Raw genomic sequence first — 22591 nt, 5'->3', positions numbered from 1 at the left:
TTTATAGCCAATAGAGAATTACTAAGAGGAAACATCAGGGGTAAAGGGGCTCCTGGCTAAACTGACCTAACAGGATTCTTGCTAAAGGTGGATCAGGATGATTGGACATTGTCTGAGGATGGTGGAAGATGAGGAACTCAATTAGAAATCAAGGGTGATCAGATACTGAAGATGGGGGATCCTGGCTAAACTGACTTAGTAGGATTCTTGCTAAAGTTGGACAATGCAGAGATGAACATGGAAGCTTAAAAGTCAGGGCCTGTTTAAGAAGAGAGTTCAGGTGAGCCTGAGTAGAGTTCAGTCAAAAAGAGAATCTTTGTCATTAGTTAAGAGAATTCTGTAGGACAGTTAGGTGTGGGAAGTGGGGGAGGGGTGCTGGTCAGAGCAAGAAGATTGTTAGTCAGAATCCAGTTGAGAAAGCAGAAGCCATGCCAGCCTTTTCAGACAGAATTGGTTCCTGGTGTGTCAGAATGCCCAACAACAGAAAGAGGACGCTGACATAACCCAAGTAGTAAGAAGCAGCAGTATCCTCTAGAGGTGGAGAAAAAAAATGGAAGAAGTGTTGTAAACAGAATCTAGGACCTCAGGGAGGTCTCCTGAGGAGCTGGTGCAGGGACCTCTGAAGAAGGCTGCCCAGCTGGTTGCTTAGGCTTCTGAGGATGCTCAGAGCAGCGAGGGTTTAGAAGGACCTGTGGGGGAGGGTCATTTGGTTAGTTCTTGGCTTCTGCAGAGTTACCCAGACATCTGAGCTGGTAGGGGGACACTATGTGATTGGTGCTGGTATTTCCTAGAGCACCTGGCAGGTATCAGTAATTCTCAGGTATAGCTACTACTGGCAATACAATCCTTTCTTTTCTTCTACCTTTCTATTGCTCCATTGTTAACTTATTGGCAGAACCTAACTTGGAAACTAAATTTTACAAGGTTGTAGGATATAAGGATATAATGTTTGCAAAAATCAATCATTTCTGTATTCTAGCAATGAAAAATTGGAAATAGAAATTTAAAAACATATAAAGGCACTAGAAAAAAACATGAAGCATTTAGGTAGAAATTGAACAAACTGTTACTAGATCTATACGTTGAAGAAGTAGAAAACAGTAATGAAAGAAATCAAAGACCTCAATAAATGGAAAAATATACCATGTTTATAGGATGAAAGTCTCAGTATTGTTAAGATTTCCATTCCGCCCATATTAGTCTTTGAGATCAATGTAACTTCGATCAAAATCCTAGTGGAATGTTTTTGGTAGGAACTGAAAAGCTGATTCTAAAATTTACACAGAAAGCAAAGTAACTGGAATAGCCAAGACACTTAAAAATGAACAAATTTGGGAGACACATACTACCTGATTTCAGGGCTTACCATCAAGCTGTAGTAATCAAGACATCATTGATGAAAGGACAGACGCAGATCAAAGGTGCAGAATAGAGAGTTCAGAAATAGAGCCACACAATGTAAATAGACATTTTTCCAGAGAAGACATACTAATGGCCAGCCAGTACATGAAAAGGTGCTTAACATCTTTTGCCACTAGGGGAGTGCAAATCAAAACCACAATGAGATACCACGTTACATCTACAGCGTAGATGAAAAGCTACACACTGGGAGAGAATATTTGCAAAAACAGTTATCTGATAAAAGATTGTATCCAGAATATAAAAAAATTCTCAAAACTCAATACTAAAAAACTCCCATTTAAAAATAAGCAAAAGATCTGGGGGTACCTTGGTGCCTCGGTTGGTTGGGTGGCTGCCTTCGGCTCAGGTCATGATCCTGGAGTTCCGGGATCAAGTCCTGCATTGGGCTCCCTGCTCAGCGGGGAGTCTGCTTCTCCCTCTGACCTTCCCCCCTCTCTTGCTCTCTCTCTTTCTCATTCTATCTCTCAAGTAAATAAAAATAAATAAATAAGTAAAAGATCTGAACAGATACTTCACCAAAGAAGACATTTTGGATTACAAATAAGGCCATGAAAAAATGCTAAACAACATTAGTCATTAGGGAAATACTAATTAAATCCACAGTGAGGTACTACTATACTACTATACACATTCAAATGACTAAAATAAAACAAAACAACAGCAAAAAAGCATTGTAATACTAAGAGCTAGCAAGGATACATAGCAACTGCAGCTCTCATGTTTTGCTGGTGGAAATGCAAAATGTGTAGCTGTTTTGGAAAGTTTGGCATTTTCTTATAAAGTTGAACACATACTTATTACACTACCCAGCAATTCCAATTCCATTCCTATGTATTTACCCAAGTGAAATGAAAACCTGTATACAAAAGTCTGCAACATCTTTGTTCATAATTGCCCCAAACTGGAAACAATCCAAATGCTCTCCAACATGGATCAACTAACTGGCATCTAGTCAGTGGAATATTCCTGAGCAATTAAAAGAATGAACTACTGATACACACAACAACATGATGGATCTCAAATGCATTATGTTAAGGGAAATATGTCAGATTTGAATGACTAAATACTACATGATTTCATTTATATAAGATTCCAGAAAAGCCAAAACATGTATCATGATAGAAAATTTATCAGTAGCTGCCAAGAATTGATTGTGTTGGGTGGTGTTGACTACAAGAGAGCATAGAATTTTTGAACTGTCCTATATTTTGGTTCTAGTGATGACCATGCAACTATATGAATTTGTCAAAACTCACAGAACTGGGGTGAATTTTACACTGCATAAATTGTACCTTACTTAAATGGCAAAAAAAAAAAAAAAAATCCAAACCCCCAAGACCTAGAGCATTAATCCTGAGCATTTTAATTGCTGAAGCACAAAATGCTACTACTATATCAGAAAAACAAAAGAAAAAAAGACCCAAATGCTTATTTTATATTGTGTACTACACAGAATACATCAGAACAAGTAATAAATATGAATGAAGGAAGGAAATGGGGAAAAAAAGGAGAAAGACAAGAATGAAATTCACAGCTTATACATAGAGTAGCTCTTTGAAGTGTATGCTTTTCTTAGGTCAGTGCCTTTGTTATCCTTGTATTCACATTCCTCTCTCTTTGAATTGTAGAATTTAGTGTAGGAATCACTGTCTCAAACTAATTTTTCTATTCTAACCCTTCAAAGTTATGTCAAATGCACATGACCTCCTCAAAGTTACTATTGTCTTACAGGTTCCTACCCTGTCACAGTGCCTAGAATATGGTAGGTACTCAACAAAAATTTATTGAATGCATTTATGAATGAAAATTCTTGACTTACAGATTTCTGTCCCTTCAAGTCTATGAAAATTTTACACAGCTACATTTGGTACTTGATTTTTTTTTCTAGATTATAAGTAAGATTCATTTTTCACAGGGCGGTTACTTGACTACTTTGTGTCTTAATCATGTCATGTTATGGTGAGGTGTTTTGACTTAAACATTTTGAAAGTATCATTCTGGCTTTGAAGTGAAAAATAAATTATAAGAAAGCAAAGACAGAAGCAGGCAGAATAGTTAGAAGACTATTGTAAATAAACCAGGAGAGAGATGATGATGTCTTATGCCATGTTGTGATCAGATTCTGGATTTATTTTGAGACAGAGCTGATAGAATTTGCTTATGTTTCCTGTGTGGCCTGAGAAAAAGAAATAACTGACCGATGATGCCAAGGTTTTTGGCTTGAACAACTAGGTCTCACATTTACTTAGATATGAAAGACAAGGGGAGGAAGAACACCTTTGGAGGATAAAATCAAGATTTTGGAGATGTTGAGATGCCTTGTAGACATCCAAATAAATGTGTCCTTTAGTCAGTTACATGTTAGATTGAGTTCAAGGGAAAGGTAAGGATGGAAATAGGAGTTTGGGAGCCAATTAGCGTATAGATGATTTTTAAAAGCTGTTAGAATGGACAAGTTTACTGAGGGAGCGAATAGAGAAGTCATCCAGAGACCAGACCCTTGTCCATTCCAGTGTTTGGAGGTTGGAGAGATGAGGAGGATCACATAAAGGAGTCCAAGAAAACACAACCTGTAAACGTAGGAGAAGAAACAAGATAGAAATCAAAGGAACGAAGTCTCTCCAGAAGAAGGGAACGATCGGTTGCTGATAGGTCAAGTCAGAGTAAGCTGAGAATTTTACTTGATCCAGCAATTCGGTTGTCACTGATGACCCTGACAAGAACCTCTCATTGGAGAGGTAAGAATGAAAACTTGATTAGACTATGTCTAAGAAGAAAGATAATCAGCAGGTATAAGGACCTCTTCAGAGTAGTTTTGCTATAAAAGGATGACAAGAAATGGGGACATGTTAGGAAGTGCATGTGGATTGAGAGGTTATTCTAAAAATTAAAATGGTCAATTTAGTATGTCGTATGTTGCTGGAAATAATCTAGGAGAGAAAATTTGATAATGCCAGAGGGAGAAGACACAGTTGCAAGAGAAGTCGTTGAATAGGCAAGAAGAGATGGATTTGCTGATTAATGGAGAAGTTGTGTTTAGGAGCACAGACAGTTCATTGTAATAGGAGGAAAGGGGGTTGTGGCTACAAAGTGATAACTGACTTAAGTTTACCTACTATGTGCCAGGTGTTATCCTGAGCCCTTTAGATGCCTTACTCTAGTCATCACAGCAGCCCTCTGAGGTAGGGACTATTATTATCTTTATTTTAGAGATGAGACACTGGGGGCACCTAGGTGGCTCTGTCAGTTAAGCATCTGCCTTGGACTCAGGTCATGATCCCAGGGTCCTGGGATCGAGCCCCCCGCATCAGGCTACCTGCTCAGCGAGGAGCCTGCTTCTCCCTCTGCTGCTCCCCCTGCTTGTGCTCTCACGCTCTTTCTGTCAGATAAATAAAATCTTAAAAAAAAATAGAAAAGGAGAAACTGAGATGCAGCTATGTTAAGAAGCTAGTATAAAAATGTATAGAAGATAATGGCAATGAATAGGTAACTTGCTCAAGAGCCAGTAAGTAATTTGCCCATGATCATGCAATGAGTAAATGACCACGTCAGGATTTGAATCTAGACAGTCTGGCTCCAGAGCCAGAACTTTTTTAGCCAAGTGGACAGGTGCCATTTCTTAATGTGGGTAGATTACTGGATTGGTTTTTATAGAAGAGTGTATAAGTTTTAATGAGAGGGAGAGAATAAATTAGGAAATTGATTCCCTTGCCAGCCTTCTAGTAGGAGTCTAAAGAGAGACCATGAGAATGGCAGGAACACAAATTACTTTGGTGACTAAATAAATAGCAAATTGAGAGCTTTGCTGTTTTTATAAAATATAAGATTTATAACTTGGTTGGAACATAGATTTTATGAAGCATCTTCCTAGGCTCTAGGAGATACATAGATAAACACACAGTTCCTACCTTTGAGGTTCATAATGAAGAAAGATAGGAATGTATACTCATACCAGACCATTTTAATAAACTAACTGAAACACTGAGTTGTTTCATGTTTCTTGACCATTTTATTATTTTTTCCTATAGGATGATTTCATCCAACTGAAAAAAAGAATTACTCTCTCTTAGGAACTGTACTAGCCATTGCTGATTTAAAGTTGAATAGGAGATAATTCCTACCTCCAAGGAGTTTGCCATCTTACAGAGGCATATAAACATTTAAAGATAATTGTGATGTCATGGATATGCAAAAGTGAGAAAATAATATAGAGTAAAGCCTCATATGCCCACCATCCAGCTTCAGTAGTTATCAACATAGTAAAGACAATCCTCAACAAATTTTTTAAAGCTAAAATTGCCATGGGGTTTTTTATTATTTAGGGAGAAACTGTTAATAGAGAAACTGGTTGGGAGGTAATTGCATGGGTTGATGAGATCTTACCAGACTCATAGGCCTTACAGGGAGAGGAGGTTCCAAGTGAGGAAAGACTTCGGAGGTAGAATTGACAGGGCTTCTCAGCTATAATTCAATGTACTTTTTTTTAGAAATAAAATATTTTTCTAAATTATATTTTTAGTAGTGGACTTCAAGAAATTCATTGAAAGAATCTGAGGAAACTATTTCATTTTTTAAAATTTTATTTAAATTAACATATAGTACATTATTTAAGAGGTAGAGTTCGGTGATTCATCAGTTGCATATAACACCCAGTGCTCATTACATCACATGCCCTGCTTAATGTCCATTTCCCCTCCAGCAACCCTCGGTTTGTTTTCTATAGTTAAGTGTCTCTAATGGTTTGTTTCCTTCTCTGATTTCATCTTATTTTATTTTTCCCTCCCTTCCCCTATGCCTCTTGTTTTGTTTCTTAAATTCCACATATGAGTGAAATCATATGATAATTGTCTTTCTCTGACCGACTTATTTCCCTTAGCATACACCCTCTAGTTCCATCCACATTGTTGCAAATGGTAAGATTTCATTTTTTCTGATGGCTGAGCAATATTGCATTGTATGTATACACCACATCTTCTTTATTCATCTGTCGAAGGACATCTGGGCTCTTTCCATAGTTTGACTATTGTGGACATTGCTGCCATAAACATTGAGGTGCAGGTGCCCCTTTGGATCACTATGTGAGGAAACTATTTTAAACAACTAAGAGAACTGATTTTTTTTTTGACATTTACAAAACTTGCTGCATCTTCTACAATTCAAATATTTTTATTTTATTTGGCTCATTATCGCAGTTGTGTCATGATAACTCATATGCATAAAAAGGGTAAAATTTGCCTAATTGAGAGAAGTTTATATCGATTATACAAAGATTGATAAAAATTTTTAATTGCTCCTAGAATATCTTTTTAAACATTAGTGTTCTTTACATTTAGAAGCTTTTGGTGAGTCTTAGCAATACTGGTTAGGTATTTAAATGAAGTTATTTTTGTGATTTATTTAGGTAAAGCACCTGTTGTATAAAATACTTCAATTTTGCTTTGGGGTATTTTTCTTTAAAGTGAGGAGACATCCTGTGTTCTTTTTTTTTTAAAGACTTTATTTTATATATTTGTCAGAGAGAGAGCGAGCGAGCCAGCGCACAAGCAGGGGGAATGACCAGCAGAGGGAGAAGCAGGCTCCCCACTGAGCAAGGAGCCTGATGAGGGACTTCATCCCAGGACCCTGGGATCATGACCTGAGCTGAAGGCAGACGCTTAACTGACTGAGCCACCCAGGTGTCCCTTTAGCCTGTGTTCTTAATGAACTTTTTTTTTTTAAAGATTTTTATTTATTTATTTGACAGAGACAGCAAGAGAGGGAACACAAGCAGGGGGAGGGGGAGTGGGAGAGGGAGAAGCAGGCTTCCCACTGAGCAGAGAGCCCGACATGGGCCTCGATCCCAGGACCCTGGGATCATGACCTGAGCCGAAGGCAGGTGCTTAACCGACTGAGCCACCCAGGTGCCCCTTCTTAATGAACTTTTAACTAAAATATAGTTGAAAGTATTTTGAACTTAGTATACAACAGCTAGATCACTGTATTGAAATAAAGTGAAACTTTTAGGGATAAAATCAGAATTCAGTTAATTAAATATACCACTAGAAAGATGTAAAGGGAAAAAATTTAATACGAATTGAAATTATCAGAAAGAAATATAGTATGGAAAAGAAAGCTAAAAACAGAGTGTATAAAAAGCTTAGTAGTGGTGTGTTGAAGAAGTTAAGGTGTCTTGAAGAAATAACTGCAGGAAAAAAATGAGTGTACTGGAGTTGGGGAGGAGCGCCAGTAGCAGGGAGGGAGGAAGAGAGGAGATATCTGTGATGGGAGGACTTGGAAAATCCAAACTGGAAAGTGGTATTAAGATTTCTGGACGCGCTGAATATATTCAAAATAGTAGTGCTGATGACCAGAGTATTAAATTATTGAGGGAATTTAAGGAATTGGGCAGAATTACTTCTGGATAACTGCTTCTGGTTTTGAAATTATGTGGAAACTGTTGAGATTTTTGAAGACTAGAAAAACAGAGGACTGATTCTGAAAACTTAGGGTATAAAGGTCAAATTTTGTAGCAGGAAGATTTCCTAACCAAAAATACAAAGTGAATGTCTGAGGTAAAAATTAGATACTGGTTTATTGAATAAAACCATCTTCAAACTATTCATTCTCTTTTATTAGAATATCAGAAAATTGATACATATTTAATAGGCACTTTGTGTTCTTCATGGCTACACTCACCAAGTGGTCAGGTGTTGTCTTAATCTGTGGTCTCTCAGCCTAACCAAGCATCAACAAACTGCTGGGAGAACAATATAAAATATAAGCTCAGAGGAAACCTGAAAGACTAGAATCACTAAGCATGAACATTTATAGCTTTCTTCCTTTTCACATTAACATATAATGTTCCATTTTTTTCAACTGAGGAAAAATGCTCCTCTCTACCCCCAAATCAAAATACATGCTTTTGATCTTCAGAATGACCTTTAATCTGTCTTTTTTCTTGAAGTTTTTCTTTTTCTTTTTTTTTTTAAAGACTTTAGTTATATATTTGAATGAGAGAGAAAGAGGTAACAAGAGAAAGAACACAAGTGGGGGTGGGGGATGCAGAGGGAGAGGGAGAAGCAGACTCCCCTCTGAGCAGAGAGCCTAGGGATGGGTTAGCCTGGTGATGGGTATTAAAGAGGGCACGTTCTGCATGGAGCACTGGGTGTTATACACAATGAATCATGGAACACTACATCAAAAACTAATGATATAATGTATGGTGATTAACATAACAATAAAAAATTTAAAGAAAAAAAATTGCCCTAATTCCATCAGTGACCACTCAGTGTCATTCAGTGGCTTTTCCTCTCTTGATTTCTCTCGTTAAGTGTCTGCCTTCGGCTTAGGTCATGATCCCGGGGTTCTGGGATTGAGTCCCACATTGGGCTCCCTGCTCTGCAGGAAGCCTGCTTCTCCCTCCCCCACTCCGCCTGCTTGTGTTCCCTCTCTGGCTGTCTCTGTCGAATAAAGAAAATCTTAAAAAAAAAAAAAAAGAATTGTTATCTTCCCTTTGAAATTCTCTCTGGGCAGTTTTGGAAATAGAAAAATTCTTATATGCCTAGATAGTTTCAAGAAAAGATGCCTCTTTTGAATGTAACTAGGTGAATTCATGGCAGCTCGATGATCTTATTAAAATCCTCTAAAAGAATGTTTGCTTTTAAAAAAGCACTTTTTTTTTTTTTGCTTAGCCTTAGTAGTTGATCATATTAATTTAATTTTATAAATCTGTTTACTCATTTATCTAAAATATATTGAATGCTTTCACTGTGCCAGGCACTAAGTACTTGGGGTGCAAAAGTAAAGAAGACAGAGATTCTTGCCCTTCTGGAGTTTATATTTGTGTTATAAAAACTACCTGATTACTATACATTTAGTATATATCTGCTTTATGTGTGACTTTTTAAATAATTAGATGCCTCTTGTTTCCACGTAACAACTGGTTGCCTATTTCTAGGTCTCTTGATAGCTGCAGTTAATATTTTATTAAAGCAATGGCCATATGTCATTATTAATAGGAAGTTTTATCAGAAATATTGAAAGCAATGATTATTTCCATAAATTGCTATTTCATTTGAGTCCTCCCTGGTCACAGAAGTATACTAGTAGTATTTGGCTTGATATCCCTTAGTGCCCCTTAAGTATTAGGGTGCTGTATGCAATATAATTACTGTATGATTACCAGGAAAATCAGTAAATTAAAGCTGTTAATCATGTAGCATTATGAATTACTTAGTTCTTTTTAAATGTCAGTCTATAAAGATAAATAGAATCTAGGTTTTTAAGAGAGGAGAAAATATTTTTTTCCATAATGCTTGGCCAGACAGATGGCTGAGGGTCAGCTAGAAGCTGAATGTTGATTGAGTTGAATCATGTTGTGGTAAAATGTTCATTAGGGGTGCATGTGTATGTATGCATGTGTAGGAAAAGATATTGCAAATATAAAATCTTATTTTAAATCATTATACAAAATTATATTTGCCAGCAGTATTGGAAATATAGTACGACAAGTCAATGTTAGGAAGATGTACGTGGTCTAGGGTGAATAGAATTGGTGGCAGTGGAGATAGGGAGAAGTGCATGGAATTTGGAAAGGTCAGGAAAGAAATGCATTAGACTTGTTGATGGATTACTATAGGACAGAGAGTAATGTCAACAGTAACTCCTCGGTTTCTAATTTGGATAGATTGTGGTGACAGTCACTGAGATGGGATACCCTGGAGACAAGGTTTAGGAAGAGAATATAGATTAAGATTTGTACCTGTTGATTTTGAGGCACCTTTGAGCCTATGGAACTCCAAACACATGGGCATGGGTGAAAACGCTCAGAGACGAGAGAGCCATGAGATGTAGACCACTGAGGAAAGTGTGAAGAGAGCACCCACAACACTTGGAAGGTTCACAGAGGAGAAGCAACAGCAGTGGGGTTTGTGAGGGGGAAGAGAGAGGGCTTTGTCATTGAAGCCAAAGGAAGCCAAGTGGTCAACAGTGAAAGGATTGAAAAATGTCCCTTGAACTTAGTGGCATGGAGAGAGGTCATGCATTACTTCAGTGAAAACTAAGGAGAGATGCAGAAGCCATGTTGAGCTGAATTGAAGAATGAGTGGGAGAGGAGGAAATAGAGGTAATGACTATTTAACAACTCTTTTGAGAAATTTGTTGTTGCAGGGTAGGAGACCGCATGATAGCTAGAGGGTTATGTGGGGTTGAGGAAAGCTTTCTTTTACATGGGAGGTGTGTATTAGAGTTTTAATAGCAGTGGATACACTGATGACTTTACTGATCTATCTAACATGTAGCGTATATTTAATTGCTTTGCTATTCCCCTTATATTATGGGACTTAAAATTCAGAATATTTTGCATTTAATTTCAGAGGAAATAACCTTAGACCTTTGTACACTCTTGTTTTTAGTTAGTTCAGTTTTTTACCCTAAGAGTACAGAAACTCAGCTACCCTCAAACAACGTATGTTTTTCCTATTCAAAAGTATAATCAGAACCAAATAAATTGTGAGAAAGATCATTTTGTGACTGATCCTGGCTCTCTTGTGGCATAATATTCTTTTGCTAATATACTCAACTGATAGCAAAGAAGAGGCAGCTGGAAGTTACATGTGTTAGATAGTTTACTCAGGTGTAAGTCTTCTCGAGAATACTACTCTCAAGAAATTTTGTGGAGCATATTTAGCTTTGTTGTTTTTACAAATTAAAGTTATATTTTAGTTTAAGTCCATGAGAGAAATTTAAAGAATTGAAATGACTTTGTGTATAATTATAAAAGAATTTAAGATCATTGTGAATATTTTAAACAGCAGAGGAATATAAAAGAAGTACTTTTCCGCTTAATTCTATTGCACATATATTTTGGAGTATATTGTTCTATATTCTTTTCCAGTGCAGGCTGAGCTCAGGTTTCAAAATATTATGTGTTAGAGAAAGAGAGGGAGCAAGAGAGGGAGGGAGAGAGAGCATGAATATGTATTTAAAATAATACTATATATAAAATTTTGAGAGAGGGAGAGACAGAGAATATATATTTAAAATTATATCATATATACTATTTTGAAACTTGCTTTTTTTCACTTAACAGCATAATTCTGGTCCCTAATATGCAATAGTGTTTTAAATCATATAAGCTCTACCTCCTTTTATTTCATTTTGCTCCAAGCCATTCAGTATTGGCAGCTTAGGTTCTCTAACTCAGCACTATAAAAGTTGCTTTGAAGAGGCTGAAAGAAAGCAGAATAGACATGCACTTGATGGCTTATTAAAAATATTAATGGGATGAATTTATTTGAGATTTTGAGTTATGGAAGTTATAACAGTTTTTCCAAAATGGCCAGATTATGATTGAATGGGAAAAGAATGGAACATATTTTCAGAGGAAGGGTCTGCTAAAAGTGAGGTCTGGGCTGGAGATGGAAGAGTATGCATAAGCTAGAGAAGTTGGTGAAGTAGATGGGAGGTCAGTTTTAGAAAATAGAAAATAGACATATTGGTTTTATGACTTTTAAGGCTAAAACTTGAAACCAGAGCCTGAACGTTAGATCAAACCAGAGTACATCATCAAGATTTGGAGTCCAGATGGTAACACCAGGGTCAGCTCTAAGAGATCAAAACTGAGCAACAAATACAAGTAGAGATAAAATCTGAGCAAAGGGGCATAAAACATAGCTCCAGGTTCAAGCTAGGCACCAGAAAACGTTGAGGAATGGAATTTATATTCACAAGACTGGGCACTGCAAGTCAGTTTCCTTGTTCAGTTGGGCAGATTATTAGAGTAGCATACTTACTATGTCATCATTGACTTCATGACAACAAATATTTGCCTTTGTTTCGTTTCTAAATACCCTTGGCTGATAAGTATATGCTACTCCTCTAGCAAGGTGAAGTTGTATAGGTTGTATAGGTTTTGTAGGAAAGGTCTAGGTCCTTCATTTAGGGAGTACTTTGGGTGAGGATGTAGGGGTATATCAAGACATGATAGTCCTGTGATCCGCCTTCAGCATTCTGTTCCCCATCCCCTGCTGTACCCACGTCATTAGCCAACTTGCCCTACGTTCATGTCAAGGGATTCAGATGGTTCTTTTTATGCCTTGAAATGCTTCCCAGAAATGTATAATTAACACATTCATTTTTATGAATAAGTTCATAGGATGATTTTAAACAGTAAATGAGAGGAAGTAAAAAATTTCTTGACGGTAGAATAACACGGTTCACCAATAAAGAAGATGGGACTGGGGAACAACGTCCAGGACATCACTGAGCTACTAATGGTATTTCATGCCCTCCTTCCCAGTTTTTCTCTCAACCCAGGCTTACATTTTTATGTAAATTCATTGGCATACTTTTCATAACAACAGCAGTTCAGCCTTGGTGAAGAGAGTATAAATGGTTTGTTTTCTCGTTTTCTTAGGCACAGTAACCTTGGTGCACGACCGAAGGGGCTGTCCACTCTGGTGAAGAGTGGCGTCCCCGAAGCCCTGAGGGCAGAGGTGTGGCAGTTATTAGCAGGCTGCCATGACAACCAGGCAATGCTGGATAGATACCGACTTCTTATCACAAAGGTAGGAAGCTTTTTTCATATTCTTCTCATTGGACGGCATTTTAAGTAAGTACTGTTTTCATAGCTGCAATAAGTCATAAATGTTTTGAATTTCTTTAAAAACTGTTTTGGTGTTGTGCAGTGAATGGTTCTGCCTTTTGTTCTAAGCACTTGTTGTGGATAGTGGTAAACAATGCCTTGGCTTTCATTTTTTTGTGGCATTGGAAGCTATTTACATTTCAAGTGTTTTCAATGAAGCTTTCTTAATGTATGAGATTTATATACAATTATATTTGTACACAGTATAAAATATACTCTAGTATAATTTTAAAATCAAATTAAATTATTTGCTCTGCCATGGTAATGAGACCTCAGTAAGCCGTTGGGTCCAATGGCTACTTGTCCCATGTGATTTAGGAGTGAACCAAGGGAAGAAGGGGCTTGCACACCTGGGGGAAGGAATAACAGTGGTGCTCACACTTATGTATGTGTTTTCATGATATTAGAATTTTCTTGCAATTTGCACGTGCTCAATTACATGGATTTAAAGGTTGTCTAGTTTTAACTTAACCCCCACAGGATATATGAGTAGTTTAAAGCGATTGCTATCATAGGATATTATATATCAAGATACTAAAAATAACAAAAAAACAGAAAACAAAAACACTAATCTGTCCCTTCAAGTAAAAATTAATGTCGTATAAAGGATGACAAAGCAACTACTTCTAGAAATAAACTCATGTTATAGAGAAGGACATTTGAAACACTTGGCAATTTAAACGTCACTATGTGAAGTCACACTGAAAGCTATATGTGTTATTATAAAACTCTTAACATCTTAAAAACCTGGAATCAGAAATTTCAAATGTGTTTAAAACTTGTACAAATAGTTGCAGAAAATTTTGGACTGACGGTTAAAAATATAAAAATAAAACACCTTCTGGTTTACTGATAAGAATTCATTTGAGGGGCGCCTGGCTGGCTCAATCGGCAGAACATTGACTCTTGATCTTGGGGTTGTGAACTCAAACCTCATGTTGGGTGTAGAGATTACTTAAAAAAAATAAAATCTTTTTTTAAGGAAAAAAATTCATTTGAGAAAATTGGTAATTTCCTAACCAAATTTCAACAAAATGATTGATGGGTGTGACTGAAAAAAAAAATGATCCTCCTCTATTTGGGTCTCTGGATCTCTGTTAGTCTTTTTCAGATATGATAATGATTAAAACCATGAATGAAGAAAACTGCTAAACCAACGTATTAAAAAGTAACTCATATTGTATGATTCTGTTTACATGAAATGTTCAGAATAGGCAAATGCACAGAGGCAGAAGGTAGGCTAATGGTTGCCGGTTGCTGGAGGATGGAAGAATTGAGAGTGACTGCTAACAGTTACAGGGTTGATTTTGGGGTGATGGAAATGTTCTGGAATTTCATAGTGGTGATGGTTGAACAATATTGTGAATGTACTAAAAACCACTGAATTGTACACCTTAAAATGGCAAATTTTATGTTATGTTTTATGTTATCTCAATAGAAAAATTGCACAAAATAACACATTTTTAAATGACCCATGTTCAATATTGAATAATATTTTTGCGCAGCATAAGTTTTTCATTGGTTTTATCTTTTTTTATATCCTATCTACATTTCTATGCTTTATAAGATCTATATTTACTGTAGCACTTGTGCATAATAAAAATTAACAAAATAAATACACATGTATTGGAATTTATGGCCAGAAAAGTTTTTATTAATGGAGGTATCTAAGAAGAAATGTCCAGAGACCATAACTCTGGGTGTCAGATCACTTTTTTATATAAATAACAAATTGTATACTTTTAATGGCTGCTTATAGGATAGCAGCTACTACCATACCCCTTTCTCTACTAAGAGGCTTTTAAAATTCATACCTTTTAGGGTTTCAGACTTTGGGAGAAAAAGAATAGTCTCCCACGATGTTATTTATGAACTCCCGACAATATAGTGTATGTCACACGTGATAAAAGCTTTACCATATATACTGAACACCATGGGTAATTTTGAATATACAATTGCGGGAAGGAGTTTAAGATCAAGAGACAGAATGGCAAAAAATGTTTTCATTGAATAAAATATTTTGAGACTCTCTTTCACTCTGAGATCTGGCTGCGATTTACTTTCTGCATGTGAAGACTGGAGGGAGGCGAGAGCCATATTATTTTTTTCTAACAGTAGTAGACAGATCCCTGGGCCTTGCCAGTTGTGAGACTTGGCATCTGTCTCTAGGCATTCCATTCTGAATCACCTGCCTTCGTTCTGTAGTTCCTGTTTCCTGCAGTTTCCGAACTTGAGGAACAACAGCAATCCCTTAATTCTCTGGACTGTAGTAGTGGTGGCAAACCTGAAAGCTAACAGTGGTGTCCCCAGTCTTCTGGTCTTCAGCCCTTCCAGTGCTTCAGTACCTAAGTTCTTCCATTAAATCTCTTTTGAAATACTTCCCTGACTGAACTCTGTCTCATGTACTTGGCACATGCTTGTCACCTTGTCACAAAATGGCTGCTTTGCACCTGGTGGTGTGTTCAGAAAAGAAGGAAGACAAAGGCAGTCAAACTGGACTTTAAGGGAACAGTTCTCCAGGCTGCCAAGTCTGCCCAGGACTTCTGACACCAGCTGCAAGTTTGGGGGTCCACAGAACCATTCTTACTTCATACCAGCTCAGCTACAGGTTTGGCCAGAAAACTTGGAGGACCACTATAGCAAAATGTTAAACTCACAAGTATAGGTTTAGTTTAGTTTTGTTTTTGTTTTTGTTTTTTTTTTAATAGCAAAACAATACAAACCAGAACCAGCCAAAGGAAGAGATATATAGAGCAGAATCTGGGACTGAGAGGATTTCAGATATGACGCTTGCATCGTCCTCAAGGACACTTATCCTTCCTGCATCAATGTGTAGCAGCACGCACTTAGAAAATCACCAATGGAGGAAGCTCACCAAGCTTTGGACTCCAGGATTTTTATTGGGGTTTCATTACATTGACATAATTGATTGAATCATCACCCACCTGGTTGAACTCAAATCTTTAGCTCTTTCTTCTCCCCTCCCCTGAAGTTGGGCTGATAGCACCTGGCTCAACACCTCTAACCACATGGTTGGTTTTTCTGGCTTGGCTAGCCTCCATACTGAGTCCTCTTTTTAACATAAACTGTCTAGAGGCTCACCATGAGTTGCCTCCTCAACATAAACTATCAGATATGGTTGAAGGAGCCCACCCCGAATGAAAAAAAGACACTCTATCATTTGGGAGATTCCAGGGATTTAGAGATTATCTCCCATAAGTTTATACTGAGGCTAGACCTCTCTTTGGCATATCTGAACCAAGCCTGTTGCCCCCCCCCTTTTTAAAGATCCATTTATTTATTTTAGAGAAAGAGAGTGCATGTGAGTGGGGGTAGGGGCGGAGGGGAGGAAGAGGAAGAGGAAGAGGGAAAGAATCCCAAGCTGACTCTGCAGTGAGTGTGAAGCCTGACCTGGGGATTGCTGTCATGACCCATGAGATCATGACTTGTTAGATCACAACCTGAGCCGAAACCAAGAGTCGACACTCAACAGACTTAGCCACCCAGGTGCCCCTGTCTTTTGCCCTTTTAAAGAGCCTTCCCTTAAACCTTAAGCAGCAACTTTTACTTAATCTTTTTGATCAGAATTCTGTTACTTGGCTACTATCTCCCTGGGAAGTTGGGAATTTTCTTTTTTTTAAGATGGGTATATTGCTTCTCTCCTCTACCCACTGAAATATGGGTTTATTAATAAGGATGAAAAGAGAAAATAGATATTGGGTAGACACCCACCTTTCTCTGTTACAGTTGCCTGTTAAGAGAGGCAATAGTTGAGATCTGTTGTGGAATAATTTGTTATAAAAATTAAGCTTAGTAGTTTGTTTATTTTAGAATGGCAAATGTTTAAAAATTACCGCTAGAGATTGACTGACAATGTAGAATTTAAGATAGTTTAATAAATATTTCCACGTTCAGTTTATACATTTATGACTATATAAAATTTTTAATGTTACTTCTATTGTTAACAGTACAATTTATCAAAAACAACATTTTCATACAAACAGTATAGAAATGTGTGGCTCTAATAATGTTCCTTTATTCAAGCTCTCAAGTTACAACATTTCTGTGAGAGGAAGTACAATGGTATATTTAGTTTCATTGTCTTCCTTCTAATAAAAGATAATAAAAGATGAATGTAAGTATCTTAAAAAAAAATTCTGTCCTTTTTCTATGTTTCAGGGTAGAAATTAGACAGCAAGTGCTTGTAGCCAAGAATGTATGTATGTACTTTGGTGGTGAATACATATAAGTTTACCAGCTGCTCAGTAGAAAAAACATGAACACCCAGAGGATTTTCAGTAAGAAGTGCCTCCAATATTTGGTACTTGTTCGTCATGGTTCAGCAATTGGTAGTGTCTTCTTTGGTCAAGTTAATTTTTTCATGTCTTATCAAGGAAATGGCAATATTTCAAGGTCAGTTAATGAAATAGTTCAGCTTGAACCAATAGTTGCTTTATAAAAACCCTACCAAAGACCTAAGATTATGTAAGGAAGGAAGATTAGTATTTATAGAAAACTTACCTAAGATTTGGCTTCTCTGAAAAAGTAGTCTGTTGGAACACCTGGCTGGCCCAGTTGGTGGAGCATGCAGCTCTTGATCTCAGGGTTGTGAGTTCGAGCCCCACGTTGGGTATAGAGATTGCTTAGAAATAAAATCGTTAAGAAGGAAAGAAAAGAAAGAAAGAAAACGTAGTCTGTTTATCATTATCATATCTCAATTCTCTGACTTATATAATGTTCTTAATCTGTATCATATGGAATTGTTGGGAGGATTCAATTAGATAATCCACATGAAGCACTCAGAGCATGCCTAGTACATGGTAAGCATTCACTAGTGTTAGGGATGAGGAAAATGATAAAACAATATATGCTTCAATGAGTGGCACAGAAAAGTACTATGGGAAAAATAGAGATTACGATGGGTTCTTGAGATCTGTGCAGGTTTCAGGACATCCATTTGAGAAAAGAGAGAAAAGCAAAGCAAGATGCATAACACCCTGTTATCTACTTGTGTAACTAATTCATTCTTTAACTGATCAAACATTAAGATGTCTTTTGTGTTCGACACTATGCTAGGTACTGGAGGTATAAAAAGAGTAATCCTACCCTTGTAGGAGTTAACAGCCCAGTGGGGGAGGCAGTCAAGAAAGTGGAGAAATGGTGATCACATGGTAAGTGCTGGGACAGAATTATGAGCAAAGTGTTAAGGGAGCAGAGTAGAGCAGCCAACTTTGCCTAGGAGCAACGAATAGGAGGATATATTTAGGCTGAGGCAGTGCCAAGCATAAATAAAAGAGTTGTGAAAGCTCCTGCCATGGTCCGGTTGTGGGAAGTGCAGTATGACTCATGGGGGCGCTCTAGACTATAAACTCTCAGCAAGGATTGTGTCTGGATTTTGCTTACTGCTGTAATCTTAGCATTCAACCTTAGGACTGCCCTCTAGCTGATGCTAGAAAACAATTGCTGAGGGAATTAATGGAGTGTGTGGGTATTATGGGAGTGATGGGCATTATGTCTAGTGCTTTCTTATGTTCTTTCCATGTAAGGCTGACCACTTTGGTGATGCAATTCCCATTTTTACCATTGAGGAAAAAGGAGGTGCAGTGAGATTAAGAGACACAATTACTAAATAGCAGAATCAGTTTTTGAACCCATAAAATAGAAAACTCTAAAAGAGAAACGAAAGGGATAGGGCATTCTTACATTTTGTCTTTTAAAGATCCTTTGGAAGGAAAAACTTGTTCTCTGTATTTTTCTCATTGTTAACCATTAAAGATAAAAGGCTAAAGAAGTAAAAGCAGTACTATCCCTTTTCTCTGCTTTATACTATTCGTTATATAGAAATGAAGTTTATAAACTAGGTATTATTCAGTTTATATCAGGAAACATGTATAAATCTTACAAGTGGTAGAAAAGATCTAAATAGTACTTTATAGAATCAGTTGAAAAGTTCTAAAACACCTAACTTCAAGCCATCCCTTTTAAGATGGGTCTTCACAGTCTATCCTTTTTAAAAAAATATTTATTCATTTATTTATTTCAGAGAGAGAGCAAGCATGAGTGAGGGGAGGGTCAGAGGGAGAAGGAGAGGGAGAAGCAGACTCCCCGCTAAGCATGGAGCCCAACTCGGGGCTCAATCCCAGAACTCTGTGATCTTGACCTGAGCCACCCAGGTGCCTCTACACAGTCTATCCTAAAGTGGCCTGAGGCTTCGACCATTGTCTGCTGCTGCATGATTTCTACCAAAGTCTGAGGGCTTCAGCACTGTTTTTGGATCAGTGGCAGACTTGTACCATATATTCCTGAAGTCATTGCTTATAATTGATATTTCTTGTTATTCCTATGAAATTAGCATTCTTCATAATTTTGAGGTGATCTGAAGAGACAGTAGAAGATTGTGACCCTATTTACCCTGTATGATCAAGCAGACAGAATTTAGAGCTTCTGAACTGAGGGTTAAATATTAATATCTGGCTTGAGGAGCCACTGAATAATGATTACATTTTCACATATTTAGCAACCATTTGACATGGGGGAGATTGTGTGCCTTTACAGCAACTTGAATTTTATGTTGTTTTACAGTACCATATGTGTAATTTTAAAAAAAATTTTATTTATTTTAGAGAGAGAGCGAGTATGATCGGGGGAGGAGCAGATGGGGAGGGAGAGGGAGAGAAAATCTTAAGCATACTCCATGCTGAGCGTGGAGCCCAACACAGGGCTTGATCTCTTGACCCTGAGATCATGACCTGAGCCGAAACCAGGAGTCAGATGCTTAACCCACTGAGCCACCCAGGTGCGCTGTATGTGTAATTTCAATAATTACATGACATGTGTGGTGTAGTTTATCTATCAAGTCTGCTGATTATTATTTGCATAACATGGCAAATACTGGATCATGGTCTGTGCTCTTTTGTAGAAGTGATATAATTTGTCACATTCATACTTTACACTTTGTTAAAACCAAAACAAGGTTTTAATTGATGAGCTTTCAGAAATAACATCATCACAAGCCATTTACCACCACCACTTGAATTCTTGTTTTTTTTTCTGAATGAATCTTCTCTTCAAAAAATGTATGTGTGTATGTGCACACACAATGTCTTTTTAAAGGATTTAAGTTCCAGTGCTAGATTGATCTAGATTTGAGTCTTACCCCTCCCACATATTAATTTATGATCTTGAAAAGTTATCCCAACTTTCTAAGACTCAGTTTCATCATTTATAAAGCAGGGATAATAGTAATACCTTATGGGATTGTTGTGGGAATTAAATAAGATGATAAAGTGCTTGGCACATAGTAAGTATTCAAGATTAGCTTCTACTGTTTTTACCAATATGATGTTACATCATGAACATGGGTTAACAGTGATGATGGGTATTGGTGTTGGTATATATTTCTACTTTAATATGTGTATTAGACTACTTCCAGTCACATAATTTTCGCTAGAGCACATGATGTAAATAATAGCTGTGATGGAATTGAGAAGGAATGTTTTTAGAAGTATGAAGTGTCTGACTTGTCTTTTTTTTTTTTTTTTCTGGTTGGTGAATGTCGTGGAATATTTGAATCCTAAAACTTTGACTTTGTAATGATTGTATGATTTATTATTTTAGTGATTATGCATATTCAGGTATATCATAAAGTCAAATGATGTTCTCTAAAAACCACTCCTAATGATTGTCTGGTATAATCAAGACTACAAGGCAGGTATTAGTTTCATTCACTTATTAATTCATTTATTCATTCAGTAACTCTTTATTGAGCAGCTTTTATGGGCCAGGCTTTCTATGGTTTCTAGGGCTGTGTAGATGAAAAGAGTTCATACCCTTGATGAGGGTAGCCTAGGGAAAGCCAAGTCTGTGCATGGATAGATTGAGTATGATACAGATTATAATAGGTATCTTAATCAAGTGTGTGGAATACAAAAGAGGTAGTCTCAGCCCTGCTTGGATGAACCAGGGAAGAGTTCACAAGGAAGAGGGCGTCTGAGGTGGAAATTAAATGTCTGAGCAGGATAGGAGAAGGGAGTGCCGTATAGAGTTTGCTTATGTAATGATTCAGCTGCCAGTTAGTGACTGGGATTGTGAAAGGAGCCTTCACAAGTGAAATCAGTGTGCTCTTTCCTTTCCTCACTCCCCACCCCTATTGACCATCCACTATTCATGGGTCAAGGCTTGTCCCCTTGTTAAATGGGAAAAATATAATAAAGTTTATTCTTGTTAGAATAAATATTTGAAGTGAAAAACTTCAGAAAATATGACATATCAAAATGATATCACAAGAGAATATTTAATTGGTTACCTAGGGTTGATGTAATAGAATTTTAACAAGTAATATTATAGGTATTTGAGTACTTATTGTATGCCAGGTACTGTGCTAGGATGGTAATACATATTAATTTTTAGAATCAAAGAACTGAAAAAATACTATCTTGGCTAAATATTAAACAGTATAAGCTTGCAAAGTAGAAGTCTAGTTTTATAAACTACAGAGAGTGTGTACTCAAACTTCTATCAGAACCAAAAGGGCAGTAGTTGCAAATAATACTTTGGTAGTTGCTGCCAAAAACCTCTTTTGGAATATAAATAAAAAACAACCATGAGACTGGCCTATTTTAAGATTCTGCAAGTTCTCTACTTTCTTGAGCATTATTTGGACAGGTGAGTCTTCACTGTGTTTATTCTTGTCAGGTTATTGGTGCTGCTCAGAGTAAAGCCTGCCCTCTCTCTTCTCCAGTGTATTATTGTATCAGATGGCTTTTAATAAAACATGTAGGTAAAGAAAATGTTTTACTCTATTTTGGTGGAACATACTATAATTATAATTACTGGACATTCTCAAGAGGAGATGTTTAGATTGGTATTTTTCTTATGATTGAATAACATTTAGAGAATATTTAATTGAAAAGTCAAGTAATGGTATCAGTTACAGATTTCTTTTATTTGATAAGGTTTCACAACTGAATTAAACTCTGTACATAATGTAGCCAGGTAGTTGTTTGCTTTTTCTTTACATGGTTTATTTTTTAAAAATTCAGTGCTGTATGTTAGATAACGCTCAGCACTAGATTTCATCAAGAGGCAGGGCACTGTTTAATTACACGGCTGCTCTGTTCTCTATCATCACCTTGTCTAGTTGTAGGAAATGAGCTTTTTGATAGAATGGGGTTATTCCAGCTGGGTCTGTATCATTGGTATGTATAAAAGCCACAGGCTCTTGTACTGAATGGTACATTACTGATATAGCCATAAAATTTACAAAAATTTCTCCAGAAAATTTATAATTTTTTAAAATGTACTAACCCTCAAAATAAGGTGGGCAAACAGAATAAAGAGTATTCACTGTGCTGTAATGTAAATGCCTTAAACAGGTAGATAGCAGAAGGTCTTTGTTAAAGGAAAACAAGAATTATTGAAAAAGATTCTTTAAGAAAATGTATGTTATTCTCTCTTTTCTTGTATAGTAAGGGCAGTGGTTTCTTACTACATAATTATACCTTGCTTATTATTTTCACAGCATCATTTATATCAAATTTTCTTTCA

The 22591-nt window shown here is 36.9% G+C and overlaps 1 protein-coding gene across 5 annotated transcripts in view; it reads left to right on the top strand.

The window, feature by feature from the left end:
• Positions 1–22591, top strand: part of RABGAP1L (RAB GTPase activating protein 1 like) — a 758983-nt gene that overhangs the window by 211340 nt on the left and 525052 nt on the right. For all 5 annotated transcript variants that reach the window (XM_035722282.1, XM_027611227.2, XM_027611226.2 and 2 more), the window contains one exon: positions 12818–12968. In XM_035722282.1, coding sequence (XP_035578175.1) covers positions 12818–12968 — 151 coding nt within the window. The remainder of the gene's footprint in view (positions 1–12817; positions 12969–22591) is intronic.

Source organism: Zalophus californianus, chromosome 10 (assembly GCF_009762305.2).
Source record: "Zalophus californianus isolate mZalCal1 chromosome 10, mZalCal1.pri.v2, whole genome shotgun sequence".
In the NCBI taxonomy this organism is placed as follows: domain Eukaryota; kingdom Metazoa; phylum Chordata; class Mammalia; order Carnivora; family Otariidae; genus Zalophus; species Zalophus californianus.
Note: the sequence above shows the minus strand (reverse complement) of the source record. Positions and strands in the feature narration are given on the sequence as shown.